Source organism: Apodemus sylvaticus, chromosome 22 (genome assembly GCF_947179515.1).
Source record: "Apodemus sylvaticus chromosome 22, mApoSyl1.1, whole genome shotgun sequence".
Taxonomy (NCBI): Eukaryota; Metazoa; Chordata; class Mammalia; order Rodentia; family Muridae; genus Apodemus; species Apodemus sylvaticus.
In genome coordinates, this window is record NC_067493.1 from 18941449 (window position 1) to 18958305 (window position 16857).

Sequence of the window (16857 nt, forward strand, 5' to 3'; positions counted from 1 at the left end):
GTCTCCATTTATGGTTAAAAATAGAGGGTAATAAATTATTTTGATTTAGTGATTTTGGGTTTTTTTGGGGGGGGGTTTAGAGTGCAAGATTTATTTTGTTTTAGACCTGTAGAATAACTTCTCTGGAATCTACATAAATCCAGAGAAATTTGGGAAATTCTTCCCAAAGGAAAAGAAATTTAGTAAGAGTTGGAAGTGGACATTGGTTCTGGATGGAGACTTCTGTTTCCTAAGCTGCTAGCATTAGGCCAGTGTCTGTTAACCTGGCTGGCCATTTTTAGTGTGGACATTTGTTGAAGGAACAAGACCGAAACCACTAAAATATTTGCTCCATGAGCTAAAACAATAAAACAGAGGTCTCCTGTGGATAGCTTTCCTTGCCCTTTGAAATTCAGTTATTTTTATTTTATTTCTATAAGAAACAAATACCCTTTAGAAAGTTTCTCTTTGAAAGTTTAATTGTAGTTGTGTAAGTGTGTGAATGTCTCTGTATTCAAAATGCAATTGTATATACACAAGTATCTGTAGAGATAATGAAATGGCCAACCTTTTTCTGAGAAAGCCTGGTCTCTTCTAAGAAATGAAACACATCAGACCATATATCCAGCTGGACAGTCCATCATCGCTTGCCTATTGTAAATTGACTTTGTGTAAAAATCACACAAGGGGGGATGTTTAAAGTGTTATAAATGCTCAGAATTCAAGGAAAATACACTATTGTTCTAGGTGTCTATTTGACAACAAATGTTTCTTTTTCCCGGCTTACTTCTAACTGTAGCCTTTGAACAGTATTTGAAAACTCTGCCTGATCATGTAGTCCCTTTTCCTAACCTTTTCCCTATCATCACATTTAGGTTGTGTCTTCCACAAAAACTATAATGCACCTAAAGTTGTTAGGCCAGAGACCATGTAGTTAACTGAGAAGATTGAGCTCACTTGAGACCTAAGTCAGAAAACAGCTGACCACAGCTTGGCCTGGTTGGATGCTCACCCTTGACAGCTCCACTGAGCCTGGCTGTCTTCAAGGCAAATGCTTGCCTTCTCATTTTATCAGTACTGGTGCTTTTCTGTGTGTGTGTGTGTGTGTGTGTGTGTGTGTGTGTCTATGACCCTCTATACACCTAATTGTATGATCATTTAACTGTATCAAGGTAGGTATTTTTGATAATAGGTTGACTAATGCACCTAAAGTATATATTTCATATACAAAAGTCATTAAGTATGAACTCAAGACAAATGTCCCCAAACCTTCCTTTGTTAAGCTTAGGAATAGTTCTCACATGTTATATTATCCTAAGAAGAGAGGGACATGGCTTGTCCTCAGAGAGATGCAGTAGTGAAGTTTTCTGGAACACGCCACATAATGGAGAAGGTTAGTAATATGCATACAGAGCTAGATACATAAATTGGCAGAGCCCTTAGCTTAGTAATAGTAATTCACTAATAACCATATATATGCAATATATTCATAGTGTATGTATATATATATGTATGTATATATATGTATATATATATGTGTATATATATGTGTGTATATATGTGTGTGTGTGTGTATATATATATATATATATATATATATATATATATATATATATATATATATTCACTAATAGCCATACACGTACACACATACATATATATGAAGGAATTTGGAATACTAGCATATTTAAAATAAAATAGGTTTTTCTATTTTTTATCTAATAAGAATGTTTTCTCTAACTATAGTTAAAATACGTTTTACAAAAATCATATTTTATTCAATTATGTATAACCTTTATCTTTAGAAGATGATGTGACACGTAAATCCTGAACATAATGTTAAAGGGCACATATGTTTAAATGATTTTACTTTAAAACAAACATCAAAGGAATGCTATTAAGTTGGAGAGGCTGGTTTAAATTAAGATGTATTCTGGATGTCAGAGAATAAGAAAATACCAGAACTGTTTGTTTTTACTTCCTGAAAAACATGTTATTGACTCCTTTGGTTTCTAGTGTATTATGAGAGAGAAGTTGATTTAAATCCAACCACAGTGTCAGTAACAATGCTGTAAGAGCTGATTCTACACAGAGAATAATGCAAAGATCAATTTCTAATCAATATTCTGTGCCTCTGTTGGCGACAGAGTTGTTGCTACTCAAGGCAAAGACTATACCAGTTGGAGCATCTTCTGGTGATATGCTCAGGAGTGGTATAGCTGGGTCCTCTGGTAGTCTATTTTTCTGAGGAACTGCCAAACTGATTTCCAGAGTGGTTGTACCAGATTGCAATCCCATGAGCAATGAAGGATTGTTCCTCTTTCTCCACATCCTCATCAGAACCTGCTCTCACCTGAGTCTTAGCTGTTCTGACTGGTGGGAAGTAGAATGTCCCCACTGTTTTGACTTGCATTTCTCTGATGACTAAGGATGTTGAACATTTCTTTAGGTGCTTCTCAGCCATTCGGTATTCCTCAGTTGAGAATTTTTTGTTTAGCTCTGTACCCCATTTTTTAATAGTGTTATTTGGTTTTCTGGACTCTAATTTTTTGAGTTCTTTGTATATATTAGATACTAGCTGTCTAATGGATGTAGGGTTGGTAAAGATATTTTCCCAATTTGTTGTTTCCCATTTTGTACCAAGGACAGTGTCCTTTGCCTTACAGAAATTTTGCAATTCTTTTTTTTTTAAGATATTTTCTTTATTTACATTTCAAATGTTATCTCCTTTCCCGGTTTTTCCCTCTCCTGGAAACTCCCTCTCCCAGATCCTTCCTCCTGCTTCTATGAGGATGTTCCCCCCACCCATTCCCACCTCCCCGCCCTTGATTCCCCTACACTTGGACATCTATCAAGCCCCTTCATAGGACCATTCTCCTCCCATTGATGCCTGACAAGGCAATCCTCTGCTACATATGCAGCTGGAGCCATGTGTACTCCTCGGGTGATGGCTTAGTCCCTGAGAACCCTGGGGGATCTGGTTGGTTGATATTGTTGTTCTTCCTATGAGGTTGCAAACCCCTTCATTTCTCTCAGTCCTTTCTCTAACTCCTCCATTTGGGACCCACACAGAGTCCAATGGTTGGCTGCTAGCATCTGGCTCTGTATTTGTAAGGCTCTGGCAGAGCCTATCAGGAGACAGCCAAATCAGGCTCCTTTCAGCAAACATTTCTAGGCATCCACAATAGTGTCAGGGTTTGGTGACTGTATAAGGGATGAATCTCCAGGTGGGGCAGTCTCTGGACGGCCTTTCCTTCAGTCTCTGCTCTATCCTTTATCTCCATATTTGCTTCCATGATTATTCTGTTCCCCTTCTCAGAAGAACCAAGTACTCACTGTGCTCTTTCTTCTTGGGTTTCATGTGGCCTGTAAAATGTATCTTGGGTATTCTGAGCTTTGGGGCTAATAGCCACTTATCAGTGAGTACATGCCATGTGTGTTCTTTTGTGATTGGGTTACTTCACTCAGGATGATAGTTTCTAGTTCCATCCATTTGCCTATGAATTTCACAAACTCATTGTTTTTAACAGCTGAGTAGTATATTCCATTGTGTAAATATAACACATTTTCTGTATCCATTCCTCTGTTGTGGGACATCTGGGTTCTTTCCAGCTTCTGGCTATTGTAAATAAGGCTGCTATGAACATAGTAGAGCATGTGTCCTTATTACATGTTGGAGCATCTTCTGGTTATATGCCCAGTAGTGGTAAGACTGGTCTTCTAGTAGTACTATGTCCAACTTTCTGAGGAGCCACCAAAATAATTTCCAGATTTATTTAATAATAAATTACAAAATAATAAATTGCAAAAATAATTTGCAATCCCACCAGCAGTGGAGGAGTGTTCCACTTTCTCCACATCCTCACCAGCACCTGCTATCTCCGGAGTTTCTGATCTTAGCCATTCTGACTGGTGGGAGGTGGAATCTCAGGTTTGTTTTGGTTTGAATTTCCCTGATGACTAAGGATGTTGAACATTTCTTTAGGTGTTTCTCTACCATTCAGTATTCCTCAGTTGAGAATTCTTTGTTTAGCTCTGAACTCCATTTTTAATAGGGTTATTTGATTCTCTGGAGTCTTAACTTTTTGAGTTCTTTGTATACATTGGATATTAGTCCTCAATTGGATGTAGGATTGGTAAAGATCTTTTCCCAATCTGTTGGTTGCCATTTTGTCCTATTGACAGTGTCCTTTGCCTTACAGAAGCTTTGCAATTTTTTGAGGTCCCATTTGTCAATTGTTGATCTTAAATCATGAGCCATTGGTCTTCTGTTCAGGAAATTTTCCCTCTCTGTATATGGTAATGGACTCTAAAACTGCAAGCAAGCCCCCCAATTAAGTGAATTTTTTATAAGATTGCCTTGATCATGGTGCCTCTTCACAGAGACTAAGACAGAAGTTGATACCAGGAACTGGAACATTGCTGTGGCAAGCCTATCCATGCTGTTTGTTGGAATATGGAAGGCTTTGGGACCTTGCACTGAAAAAAATGTGTAGATAGCTTGGGTGGAGCTTAATGGGCTGCCCTAGTAGGAGCATGGAAGACACTGTTGAAGGTAAATTGAACTGTGGGTATAAGGGAGTGCTGACCTCAGGCGACACCCTACTCTGCTAAGCTTCCAACTTGAAAAGGAATTAAAGGGAAGCTTAGGCAGAGAAGGGCCACAGAAAGGTGGTGCAACCATAACTGAAGGAGGGAGTCATGCTCCAGCACCAGCGAGTAGCACAAGTTGGCAGATTGAGCCATGTGATTGGCTTTAGTCAGGGATACAGGAAATGGATCATAGAACCTCTCTCCATAACGAAGAAGAGCCACTGAGGCCCAGACAGGTCATTTCATGACACTGTGAAGGCAACATCTGGGTTGTACTAGAGATCCCAAGATGTCAGAGATGCCATGGAAGGCTGTAGATGGGAAGTGGAACTAGCCCAAGAGAGGGAGATAGGTTGTTGTCAACAAAGCTGAGAGGTTGGAGATTTGAAGAGTACTTTGACATCAGACATGGCGATGTAGAATTTGAGTTTGTCCTGCTGGCTTTTGGACTTGCTTTCATCCAATATTTCTCCACTATACTCCCCTTCCTCCCTTTTGGAACAGTAAGGTACCTCCTATGCCATTGTCTGTTGGAAGTATGGGATCTGCCATTTTATTTTGATTGTACATGGATTACAGTTAAGAAATTGCATGAATCTCAGAAGAGACTTTGGACTTTTAAGGCATCTTGAGACTGTAAAAGACTCTGAGGTTTTCTGAAGTAGGACTAAATGCATTTTCAATGATAGATTGGCCATAAGCACTTGTTAGCCATTTTTAAATGTTTAAACCCCCAAACCAACATTTTCTTAAAAAGTGAACGTGGTGGTATGTGGAGGAAGAGCCAGACATATCACTGGAGTTCACTGGCTGGGCATCTCTGAGAGACCCTGTCTCAAAAATAATGGTGGCCAGCTCCTAAGAGACACTCTTGCATACATATGTATACACATGAGCACTCACACATGTGTATCTGCATATATGAATACACATAAATGTATAGGCTTTCCTTTAATATAGCAAATCTCAAAGTCACAGCCCCATCCAGACCAACCTGGATACTACACGAAAAAATAGTCTCAAGATAATTTATTCCAAATTTTAATATAAACAAGTAATTAGCCTGTATAATACATGCAGAACAATCTCAGTCCCTCTCCTCCCCACACAAAAAAGGCATAGTCTGTACATGATGCTACTTGGCTCTTGTAGGAAATGTCACTGTGCTTCGGGTGGGTTTTGTATTTCTGCGTTTTCTGCAGTGCTATGGCACATTTGACCCCACATCGTTGACACATGGGATATAGCCACCCAGGCACATAAAGGGGAAAGGAGCAGCAACTTTGATACAAAGGATAAGGACCAAACAAGCCATTCCTGCACATGTGAATGGACACACACACATTTGAGGGTCCTTCCTTTCTTCTCAAATAATAACAAGGGTTCCAGGACCATGATCTGATTTTTAGCAAGTTTTTTCTTTCATTTTGTTTATTTATTAAATGATCCACATACAGTTAAAAAATTGACCAGACTGACTCTGTATCCTGATTGGTATCAAGCTAGCTCAAATTCTTATTGATCTCCATTTCTTGAGTACTATCTGAGGATGCATATGCCTTCGGTCATGACCTCTTAAAAGACCATCATATTATTTCATGTAGTTTAAACAGCAAGCAATAATCTGGTGTTCCTATTCCCCAACTTCATCTCTTGTATAAATTCATATTCTGAGGAACATTCTGGAAGGTTTTCTAAAAATGGTTATATGCTATGTGCACCATTTACACAAAATCAGCATTATTCTTTTCCCATGTCTGACAAAACCATAATTTTTGAAGAGCCTATGTTGTCAAGAATTCATCAGCTAAAATCTGGAATACATCCACCTATCATAAAGTAGAAGAACCATTGCCTGAACAACCATCATTCATTTACCAAGATCACCAGTATGGACCAGACTCTCACAGTGATACTGCCCACCAGCCAGTGTTATGGTGGGTTTCAAATAAAATTACAGTCCTTAACCCAATAACCATTCTGCGTGGTAGAATGTCTGTCCTGATAAGATAGTAAGGGTGATTTTTACTTGTGTTGGTGGCACCACTCCCAACTGCCACCAAATACAGTTTAGCTCTTCCTGCCAATCTCCACACTCTCCCAAACTGTGCTCAGCCTAAACCCAGAAAGCCATCAGGGCTTGAAAAAGCTAGCTTCAAATGACAAGGAAACACTTAGGAAGGCTCCAAGTACAAGAACATTCCTGATGTGTGTGTGCTTGACATCACTGAACCAGACAGAAAACATGCCCACTACTATCCTGGAAGAAATAACTGCATGGCTTTCACCATGATCATAAAAGTAGTTTTAAAATAATGAGACATCTTTCAAAACACAAGAACTATCAATGTAACTTGGGTTTGTTCTCTCTCTCTCTCTCTCTCTCTCTCTCTCTCTCTCTCACACACACACACACACACACACACACACACGCACGCACACACCCATGACTACAAACTCCCAGGGTAGGCACGACTTTCTAGGTCTCAACATTGTTCTCTTACAAAGCTAACATCATCTGAAACCAAAATGAGTCTCATAACCCAGTAGCTACTTGGTTCCTTCCCAGCAGCAGTAGATATCAAAATGGAATTAGTGGAGTTCTTTTTGTTAGGATCACCCAAGTTGGTACACCTCTCCAGAAAATATGGAAAAGAGTAAATTTTTCAAGGACAGTGTCCTAAAGTGAAATAATGTGGCAAAGCTTGAAACCAGGAGCCATGCTGACCCCATCTTGATTTCCAGAGTTCTCAAGAGTGCACAAGGCCAAACAGTGTCAGCTTGAAGTCAACCAAACCCCAGCATAGGGTTCCTATTTTATTAAGATATGTTCAGGAAATGGATAGGTTTTATATTAGGATTTCCCCAAATACCCTTGCATTGACTATTTGTGTAGGAGCTGCCTATAAATTATCTCATGGGTCTAAACAGGGTAAGAAATAATGGTCAGAGAATCCAGATTTCCTTTGCATTCATGTCTGGGGGTGAGGGGGGATTTCATGTGACATCTGAAGGTGCTCATAGCTTCATCAGTAAAAGGAACACCCACTTTTCACCAAAAGACCTTAGATTAGGGACCTCTTGAAGAGGCTAAATTATGATAACCTGAAGTGTGGCTTGTGTGTGAGGAGTGTGCAGTCAGCAGATGGGCTTTTAGAAGGAGGTTATACTCACAAGAACACAAAGACTCTGGGTTCACGGGAAGGCTCTAACTTTTAATCCCAACTCTCTCCTTCAAAATTCTTCCTAGTTCCGGGCATCTCAAAGGTCACCTGGTACACAGCATTCAATGCCTAGTTCCTGGCATTCAAAGGTCTCCCCATCTCAGAGAATGATTCAGTCAGAATCCTGAAGCCTCAACATCTGTTACTGAACCACATCCTAATAAGACACTGAGGTAGACTGTACTAAGGAGGAAAGAAAAATGACCCACTCTTACCTGATTTTATTTTTCCTTGATAAAAAAATTTACATGCATACCATTTTTTTTTTACAAAAGTGATTTTCAAGAGTGATTTTATATATTAAAATAAATACTTTCCCCAGTACTATAAGAAAACCTTTTGAATTAGAAAGGTGTGAAAAATTCTGCTAGGATAGCATTACTACAAATTTACTGTGAAAAGGAAAAACAAACAAAAATTATCCAGACCTATGGTGTCTTCCATTGATGCACAGACCTTCTATTTACAAAGTGTTTTGGGTAAACGAAACTGTAACTCTTACTTCTTGTATCAATCATTGGGTTCCCTGGTAACATTTTTACATGTTGCAATTTTTCTAATATATATTGGACAGCAATTGGCAACCAGGATTTACGTTTCCTTGTGTTCTCAACCAAGAAGCAAGAGGATTTGGGGGTGGTCAGTGTGTCTTTATCTCATATCTCCTACGGGAGAAAAAAGGTATCAAATATTTGTGAGGAAATGCACGCAGGAAAGAACCTCTGGGAGGATTTTGAGTTCACCATAGTTGTTTCTTTTACTTGAGCAGCTGTGGTTTTATGCAAAGAAAAGTTGTGAGTTCACGTCCTTTCACGACTTCTTGGTGGTGAGAAGAAAGTCTCTGATGTTTTCTCCTCCAGACTTTAGTCTCTAGAGACTAAAACACAAGCACCTGAGAAATAGACTCAGGCACTACATCTGGCCCAAGCTGAGATCCCTGGGCACCAAGAGCAGCTGTGGGAGTTTAGTGTGGAGAACAGCCAGATGCCCCAATGGTAGAGGAGGCCAACAGGGATCCGAAGGGTAACCTCCTTAGATATATTGCTTAGTGTTCTCAAAGTCTGTGTCATTGGTCTTTGGGATCTGAATTTAGTATGTTTATTCAATGATCGAGCAAAGTATAGGCCTTGAAGAAGTGAGGTACACAAGCAGAGAAAAACCAGATGAACACAGGTGTTCTGGAAGGCCATCTCAGCTCCAGGTCACCACCAGTGTATCCAAGCAAGAAACATCCAGTCAATGTTACTATCTGAACCAGTCAAAAATCCAGTTACCCACAAACTCCACAAGAACTCCCCGAGTCCTAAAAGGCTAGCAGCTAATGTGGTATAATTCCCAGAAAAATATGTGTTTCAAAGACCAAACACAGAGGCTACTCACGTATTGCCCTATCTCCCCACACAGGCAGATGTGCCCACCACTTCCCCTGCTCCCAAGGAAATAATAACTTATTAGGCTCATGCCAGAGATCCCATAAGCTTTAAATATGTTAGATATATATTCTCAAAATTGTTGCCTTACTACCTTCTACAGTGTGTGTGTGTGTGTGCGTGTGTGTCCTTTGCATTGTTTGGTCTTTCAAAGATCCTCAATGAATCTAGACCAAATAATCTTCCCTCTGTTTTTGGAAAATATCACCTAAGGGAAGGGGAAGAAGACACCTGAGCAAGACTTCTGACGTGACTGACAAGGATCTCTCAAGGGCACAGACTCTCAGTTAACGAGAAGGAAGAGGACAATATGAGGTCACCCACTCCAAGCAGCAGGAGCTTCATGAGCCAATTCACCAAGCATCAGTCCAGAGAATATTTTACACACACAGCCCCACCCCATCCCACCCCACCCTGTGATCTCTAACCTGGACACAACACACACACACACAAATGCACACAGGTGTGCAGATGAGCACACACTTAGGAGTACACACCCTTTCCCAAAATAAAATACAAAAGCAGCAGCTATTGGTCAATTTGAGGAACTGATTTTGTGAATGAGGAAAAAAATTAAAACTAAAATCAATCCTTCTCTCAGATGAATGAAACCTTCTCAAAGCGCAACCCTGCAAAGCCTGGAATTCTAGAACCAGGTTCTGTGGGTCAGGTTGTGTTTTGTTTTGTTTTCTGTCAGTTTCTTCTTTGCTTTCTGACTTGTGCTCCATAAATCAAGTCTGTCTTTGACAGCCATAACTCAGACACTAGCAAAAGAAGGAAAATATCTGTAAGAACAGGTACATTCTTCCAATCTAGGGGGAAAACAACAGCAACAACACTAAAATCTTGGTTTGATACCGTGGGGGCAGGGAAGGGCGTATGGAAAGCCCAACCCCTGTAGGTTCACAGTTAGCCCTCCACAGGCTCGCAGGGTTGGCAATCACACTTGTGTGTTTTCAGGTCAAAAGACAAACAGAAATGTGTATGAACTATCTCTGAGCTCAGTTTCACATCTGGGTAGAGTCCTGATAATCCTGAGTTTCCTGGAGGCAGTCAAACTACAGAAGAGTTTTTTTTTAAAAAAAGAAAGAAAATTAAAGAACCTTCCCCCAGAAGACGCTGTTAGGAGGGGTTTGACCTCGGCAGGGTGAGGACTCGCCCATTTTTCTTGCCCCCGTTCATGTGACTGTAGGGGATGTGTTCGTCATAGGTCCGTTTGCTGCTCAGGGAGGACCCTCCCTCCCGGCCCCCAGCATCTTCTCTCTGACAGTGAGAGGAACGATCCAAGGGGACATTCTCCATGTCCTCAAACTCCATCTCTAGCTCCTCGCTCTCAGGCGCCTTGTTCTCCTCGCTGTAGAAGAAGGAAACTTCTGGAAAGCTGGGATGGAGGTCATCCTTGAGCAGGTTGACAATTTCCAGGAACGTTGGCCTCATCTTGGGGTTGAACTGCCAGCACATGCGCATCAGGTCAGTGCTGTGGAGACAGGAACCAGGGTGGATCAGCTTCAAGGTGCAGTCAGGCTGCTCCCTCCTGAACTGCCCCACTACAGACCACATTCAAGTAGTGGGAGTCCTTGCCTTGGCTGTGGCTGTATGCCCAGATGGTAGTCAAGGCTGGATCAACAATTCTAGCAGGACTGAAAGACCATTTTGAAAAGCAAGCCAGACAGACATGGTAGTGCACGCTTGTCATCCTAGCTACTCTGGAAGGCTGAGGTAGGAGAACTGTAAATTCAAGGTCTGTCAGGTTAGAGTGACTTTCAGGCCAGTCTGGGCAACTTAGTGAGACCAGTGTCTCTAAATAAAAAAATACAAAGAGGGACAATGTTCAGTGAAGGATGAGGGAGGGCAGAGGAGAGAAACAAAAGAAGTGGAAATAGGAAAAAAAAAGAGAAAATAGGGAAAATGGGAAGGGAAGAGGAAAGAGATGGAAAGAGATGGGTAAGGGGGTAGCATAAGGGAGCCCAAGAAGATGTCAACTGGAAAAATAGCCCCAACTGAGAAAAAGTTCAGAATAAGTTGGGCTATGAGCGTACCTCTGGGGCTTGTGGATTGTTAGCTCTTTGTGGACAGCAACACACCCTGGGCAGGGGGCTCCTGAACGTCATAGAGTGTTGTTCATAGAGAGCAAGCAAGCCACGCCCATCCACACACTTCTCTCTCTGCTCCTGACCGAGGATGGCGTGTAACTAGGTGCTTGAGTTCCTGCTTGCCCAACAGTGATCCAACTACATCCTTCCTCCCCTAAATCGCTTTTGGTCAGGTTTCATTATGTCATCAGAGATTTTTAAAAAGGGCAGAAACTGGGCAGACTTGTACATCATTTATCACAACATGCATAACTGTCTCTGATGCCTCAGAGCCAAGGGACGGTGCGTTTCACCCCTCCCTGGGCTGCTTGGACAGGCTTCCCTGAACCCAACAGTCATTCTAGGCTTAAAGGCCCTTCATGGCAGTATTCTTGAACCTTGGCAGGTACAACTATATGGGCCAAACACAGGGAACTAGTTTCCAGCTCATTCAAAAGAAAATACCAGGAGCAGTGGAGCCTCTGAAATTGAGCCACAGTTAATTAAGTCTCTCTTCCTTTAAGTACAACTTCTCAGATATTCCCTAGCAGTGATAGCTAATATATATCGTCTCATTGATGCATCTGTGCAATGCCTATGACTATATTCAAGCTTCGACCACACAGGGCCACTGTGTTGTCGCTATTTACAACAGAACCTTTAAGGAAAGGTTGTGAACCCCTGCCCCAGGGTTTAATTTCCATCCCAATTGTTAAGATGATAAAATGTCCCAATAAACCAATAAAAGACACAGAGGAGAAAGAGCTCATCTTAGCTCATGATTCCAGGCTGCAGTCCACCACAGTGGGGAAGTCAGGGCAGTGGGAACTTAAAGCTGCCAGTCACGCCACATGCAGTCAAAAGCAGATAGAGAATGAACTCGGGAGAGCTTGCTCAGCTTGCATTCTCCAGTTCTCCACTTTATAGAGTTTAGGACCCTCTGCATAGGAAAGGGTGCCACCTACAGTGCTACAGTAGGTGACATCAATTAACACAATCAAGACAAATCCCCATAGACATGCCCACTGACCAGTGTTGTCTAGACAAGTCCTCAATGACAGTTCTAGACTGGGTCAACTTGACAATTAAAACTAATCATCACAGATAAATTCTCCAAATCTCAACAAATGTGGGGACAAAGTGCAGAGCAGAGACTGAAGGAATGGTCATCCAGAGACTGTCCCCAAACTCTGACACTACTGTGGATGCTAAGAAAGGCTTGCTGAAAGGAGCCTGATACGGCTGTGTCCTGAGAGGCTCTGCCAGAACCTTACAAATACAGAGTCGGATGCTCGCAGCCAACCATTGCCCTGAGTGCGGGGTCCCCAATGGAGGAGTTAGAGAAAGGACTGAAGTTGCTGTAGAGGTTTGCAACCCCATAGGAAGAACAACAATATCAACCAATCAGACTCCCCAGAGCTCCCAGGGACTAAGCCACCAACCAAGGAGTACACATGGCTCCAGCTGCATATATAGCAGAGGACATCAATGGGAGGAGAGGTCCTTGGTCCTATGAAGGTTCGATAGATGCCCCAGTGTAGGGGAATTGAGGGTGAAGAGGTAGGCATGGATGTGTGTGTGTGTGTAGAGGAACACCCTCACAGAAGCAGGGGGAGGGGGGATGGAATAAGGGGTTTCCAGGAGGGGTAAGGGGATAACACTTGAAATGTAAACAAATTAAAAACAAACAAACAATTTTTTTTTTAAAGATGCATGCATTTGGGACTGGAGAGAATGGTTCAGTTGTTAAGAGTACTAGCTGTTCTTCCAGAGGACCCAAGTTCAATTCCTAGCACCTGCAGAGCAGTTCACAGCTGTCTGTAACTCCAGTTCCAGGGGATCCAACACTCTCACACAGACATACATGCAGGAAAAACACCAATGCAAGTAAAACAAACATAAATAACTTTTTGTTTGTTTGTTTTTGGTTTTGGAAACAGGGTTTCTCTGTGTAACCCTGGCTGTCCTGGAACTCACTCTGTAGACCAGGCTGGCTTCGAACTCAGAAATCCGCCTGCCTCTGCCTCCCAAGTGCTGGGATTAAAGGCGTGCGCCACCACTACCCGGCAATAATTTTTTTTAAAAAAAAAGAATACACATTTACAATCCCAGGGATGGGACGATAGAGGCAGGGATCCTGGGGACTCCGTGGCTGGCCAGCTTACCTCATCAGTGAGCACCAATGAAGGGTCATGTCACAATGGAAATGCTCTCCACACATGTATGTGCACAAGTATATTAAAAAAAAGATTTAAGAAGATAAAGAGATGGATCAGTGGTTAAGAGCATTAGCTTCTCTTAAAGCTGATTAAGGTTTAGTTCTTGACACCCATGTATTGGTTCACAAACTCCTGTGATTTCAGGTCCAGAGGATCTAACACCTTCTTGTAGTGTCCTTGGGCACCAAGTATATATGCTATGAACATACATGTAGGCAAACACACATATATCTAAGATAAAAATAAATCTTTAAAATGGACTTGATATGCAAATGTATGCATGTAGACTGCATGAGACATGCACAGGCATATATATATATATGTAAGCATAAGCACATATGTAGGCTCATGTGAAAAATAAAGTGGGCAATAAGATGCAATATGCAAAAGAAGCCTGCACGTAAAGGCATACATTTAAGAACATGTGGGCATAAGGCCTGCAAACCAAACCCATGCATATTTACCTAAAATATACAGACACAAAACATAGGTAATGTGCAAATCCTCACACACTCCAGATCTTTTCTATACTTACAGTCTCTCTGGACAATTATCAGGGGGATCCAGATAGCCTCCATCCATGACAAATTTCAACACCTGTTCATTAGACAGGCCTTGATAAGGTTGTTCAGCCAGGCTAGTGATTTCCCAAAGGACCACCCCAAAGGACCTGCCAATGACAATTGAGAGCAGTAAACAAAGAAGCCAACACAACATACAATAGTTTCTATCTCAAATCCATTCCTACCTCTTTTGGCTTACTAGAACTTTGTTGACCAATGAACAGAACAAGGGATGGACCGAGGTGATATCTCAGTTGGCAAAGTCCTTTCCACCAAAGCTTGAGTGCCTGAGTTCAATGTCCAAAACCCACATAAAGACCTGGATGTACAGGCCAGCAAGACATCTCAGTGGGCGGCACTTGCCAAGTCTGAGGTCCTGAGTTAGAGCCCCAGGATCCATATGGTAATGGTGGAGAGAATTGACTCCCATGAGTTGTCCTTTGACCCCACATATGTGCTGTAACACGGTCTCCCCCCCCCCCTGCAACTTACACACACACACACACACACACACACACACATTTATATTATAATTCAAGAATAAGTTCGACATCAATCGATACATATAGGTAGCCATCTAAGGGAACCCAGACAGACAAACCTACGTTTCTATATGTGAAAAGCAGGCTTTCCTCTGTCACCTCCTGATGACCACATAATTTCAAGCCCAGCACCAATATCCACCCATGTATGCATAACTCACCACATATCGGAAGAAGCAGTGAAAACTCCATCCTTCAGGGACTCAGGTGACATCCACCTCACAGGCAGCAGTCCCTTGCCCCCTTTCCGATAGTAATCTGTCTCGTAGATGTCTCTTGTCATTCCAAAGTCTGACAACAAACAGTGCACAGGTTTTTCAGGTCATCCTCCTAGCATCTTGAGTGCTCCACCCCTTGAAGCACCACTAGAGGTCCTATGGGTGGCAGGCAAAGTCACCACGAGGGGATTCTTGAGGTGTATGGATGGGGAATAGGGGCTGTCATCCTTCCCGCCTACTCATTCCTCAGTCCCAAACAGACCCCTTTCCTTTATCCAGATAATCTGCTGTTCCCTCTACTAAACTTGGGGTCTCCTTTTGACCTTGCCTCTTGCTGACACTCCAAAGCAGTGGGCGAGCAAACCTTTCTGCCTCTATTATCTCCCTCTAATACATCTCACTTCTCATTGACTTGCACAGTCTAGGTTCACCTCCACATCTCCCCTGTATATCCTCCAGCCTAGTAACATCGTGCCGTACAAGGGTGGCTATGTGAATAGCATACTCCTTCCAGTTCTCATTGTTTTCGTTTCTTTCTTTCTTGAGATGAACCCTCACATATTCCAGGTAACTTTGGACTTGCTACACAGCTGAGGAGGACATTGAGTTTTTGATCTTCCTGCCTCTATCTCCCTGATTGTCCAGAGACTTGCAATGCCACACCTGGGTTTTGTGGGGTTTTCTTGTTGCTCATGTAGAAGGTCTTTAGGATCAAAAATATAAAATCATGTCCCATCTTCTTTTATACAGGCTGATGTCTTTGGGTGTGTATGATTCCAATTGTTATATAGAAAAATATCTCCTGGAATCACACATACATTCACCTCCCCACCTGCTTCCATGACTAATATGAGAGGCAGGGATATGTTTTGGGATCTACATGGAACCTTGTCTGTTCCTGATTTTCACTAGTTTTGTAGAGAGGCAAGTCTGACTTACGAAGCTCTTACATACCTCTCAGCTCACGTTCCTTGGGCCCCTTACCCATCCTATCCACACATCCCAACCAGCAAGCCAGGCACCTAGCATCTGCCTCTGCTCTTTCTTTCTTCTGCATTCTCTGATTCAACCTCTGGTCTTGTCAGAACCTGTCCTAAGTTTTATAGTAATTTTTACCTGTCATCTCAGCACAGGCTAGAGTCACTAGACAGAAAAGCCTCCACTGAAGATATATCAGAACCTATCATGGCCTGTGGGCATGGCTATGGTGGATGTCTTGATTGGTAATTGACATAGGGAGGGCTAAGCTCACTACAGGCATCATCCCTCCCTCGGAAGAGACTGCTGGGCTGTACATGAAAGCTAAGTGGGACCCAGAGCAAACCAGCAAGTAGCAGTCTTCTATGGTTTCTTTGCCTGACTCCCCTCAGTGATAGACTACACGGTGAAACAGATCCCTTCCTCTCCAAGTTGTTTTATTTATTTATTTATTTACTTATTTTTGAAAGAAACAAAAAGGAAACTAAAATGAAAATGTTAGCTTTCTGGGCTGAGAAAGCACTCTGAGTGGGTAAAAATACTTTTCAGGCTGCATAAGGACCTGAATTTAGGACCCCAGAATCTGCCATGCCACCCAAACCCTATAATACATATACACAACACACACATAGACAGACACACACACACACACGCACACGCACACGCAGGCATGCAAGCATGCACACACAATCTCTCTCTCCTCCCCCACCCCCCTTTTCTCTCTCTGATTCTAAGACACACCTCCAATTTTGACAGTAAAATCATGGGCAACCATGCAGTTCCGAGCAGCCAGGTCCCGGTGCACAAACTTCTTGGCATTCAAGTACGCCATGCCGTCAGCAATTTCCGCCGTCATCTGAATCATTTCTTGCAAGGTAGGGGGAGGGCGGCCTGGGTTATTCTAAAGTCAAAACATGGGTTGCAATTAGCATTCTGATTCCATGTAAATCATCTCTTACAGGGTGTGTGTGGCGGGGAGTGTAGCCGGGGTTATTCTAAAGTCAAAACACGGGTTTGCATTTAATGAGGTTGGTACACT

At 42.2% G+C, this 16857-nt stretch overlaps 1 protein-coding gene across 3 annotated transcripts in view; it reads right to left on the reverse strand.

Annotated features, from left to right (window-relative positions):
- The window catches only part of Insr (insulin receptor), a 900533-nt gene that overhangs the window by 762696 nt on the left and 120980 nt on the right, over nt 1–16857 (reverse strand). For 2 of the 3 annotated variants that reach the window (XM_052168340.1, XM_052168339.1), the window contains exons 18-21: nt 16560–16719; nt 14784–14913; nt 14053–14187; nt 5598–10703 (exon numbers count right to left, since the gene is read on the reverse strand). In XM_052168340.1, coding sequence (XP_052024300.1) covers nt 10349–10703; nt 14053–14187; nt 14784–14913; nt 16560–16719 — 780 coding nt within the window. In that variant the 3' untranslated portion in view covers nt 5598–10348. Of the gene's footprint in view, nt 1–5597; nt 10704–14052; nt 14188–14783; nt 14914–16559; nt 16720–16857 lie in introns of those variants that run through there. The other variant, XR_007975038.1, reaches the window with a different exon arrangement.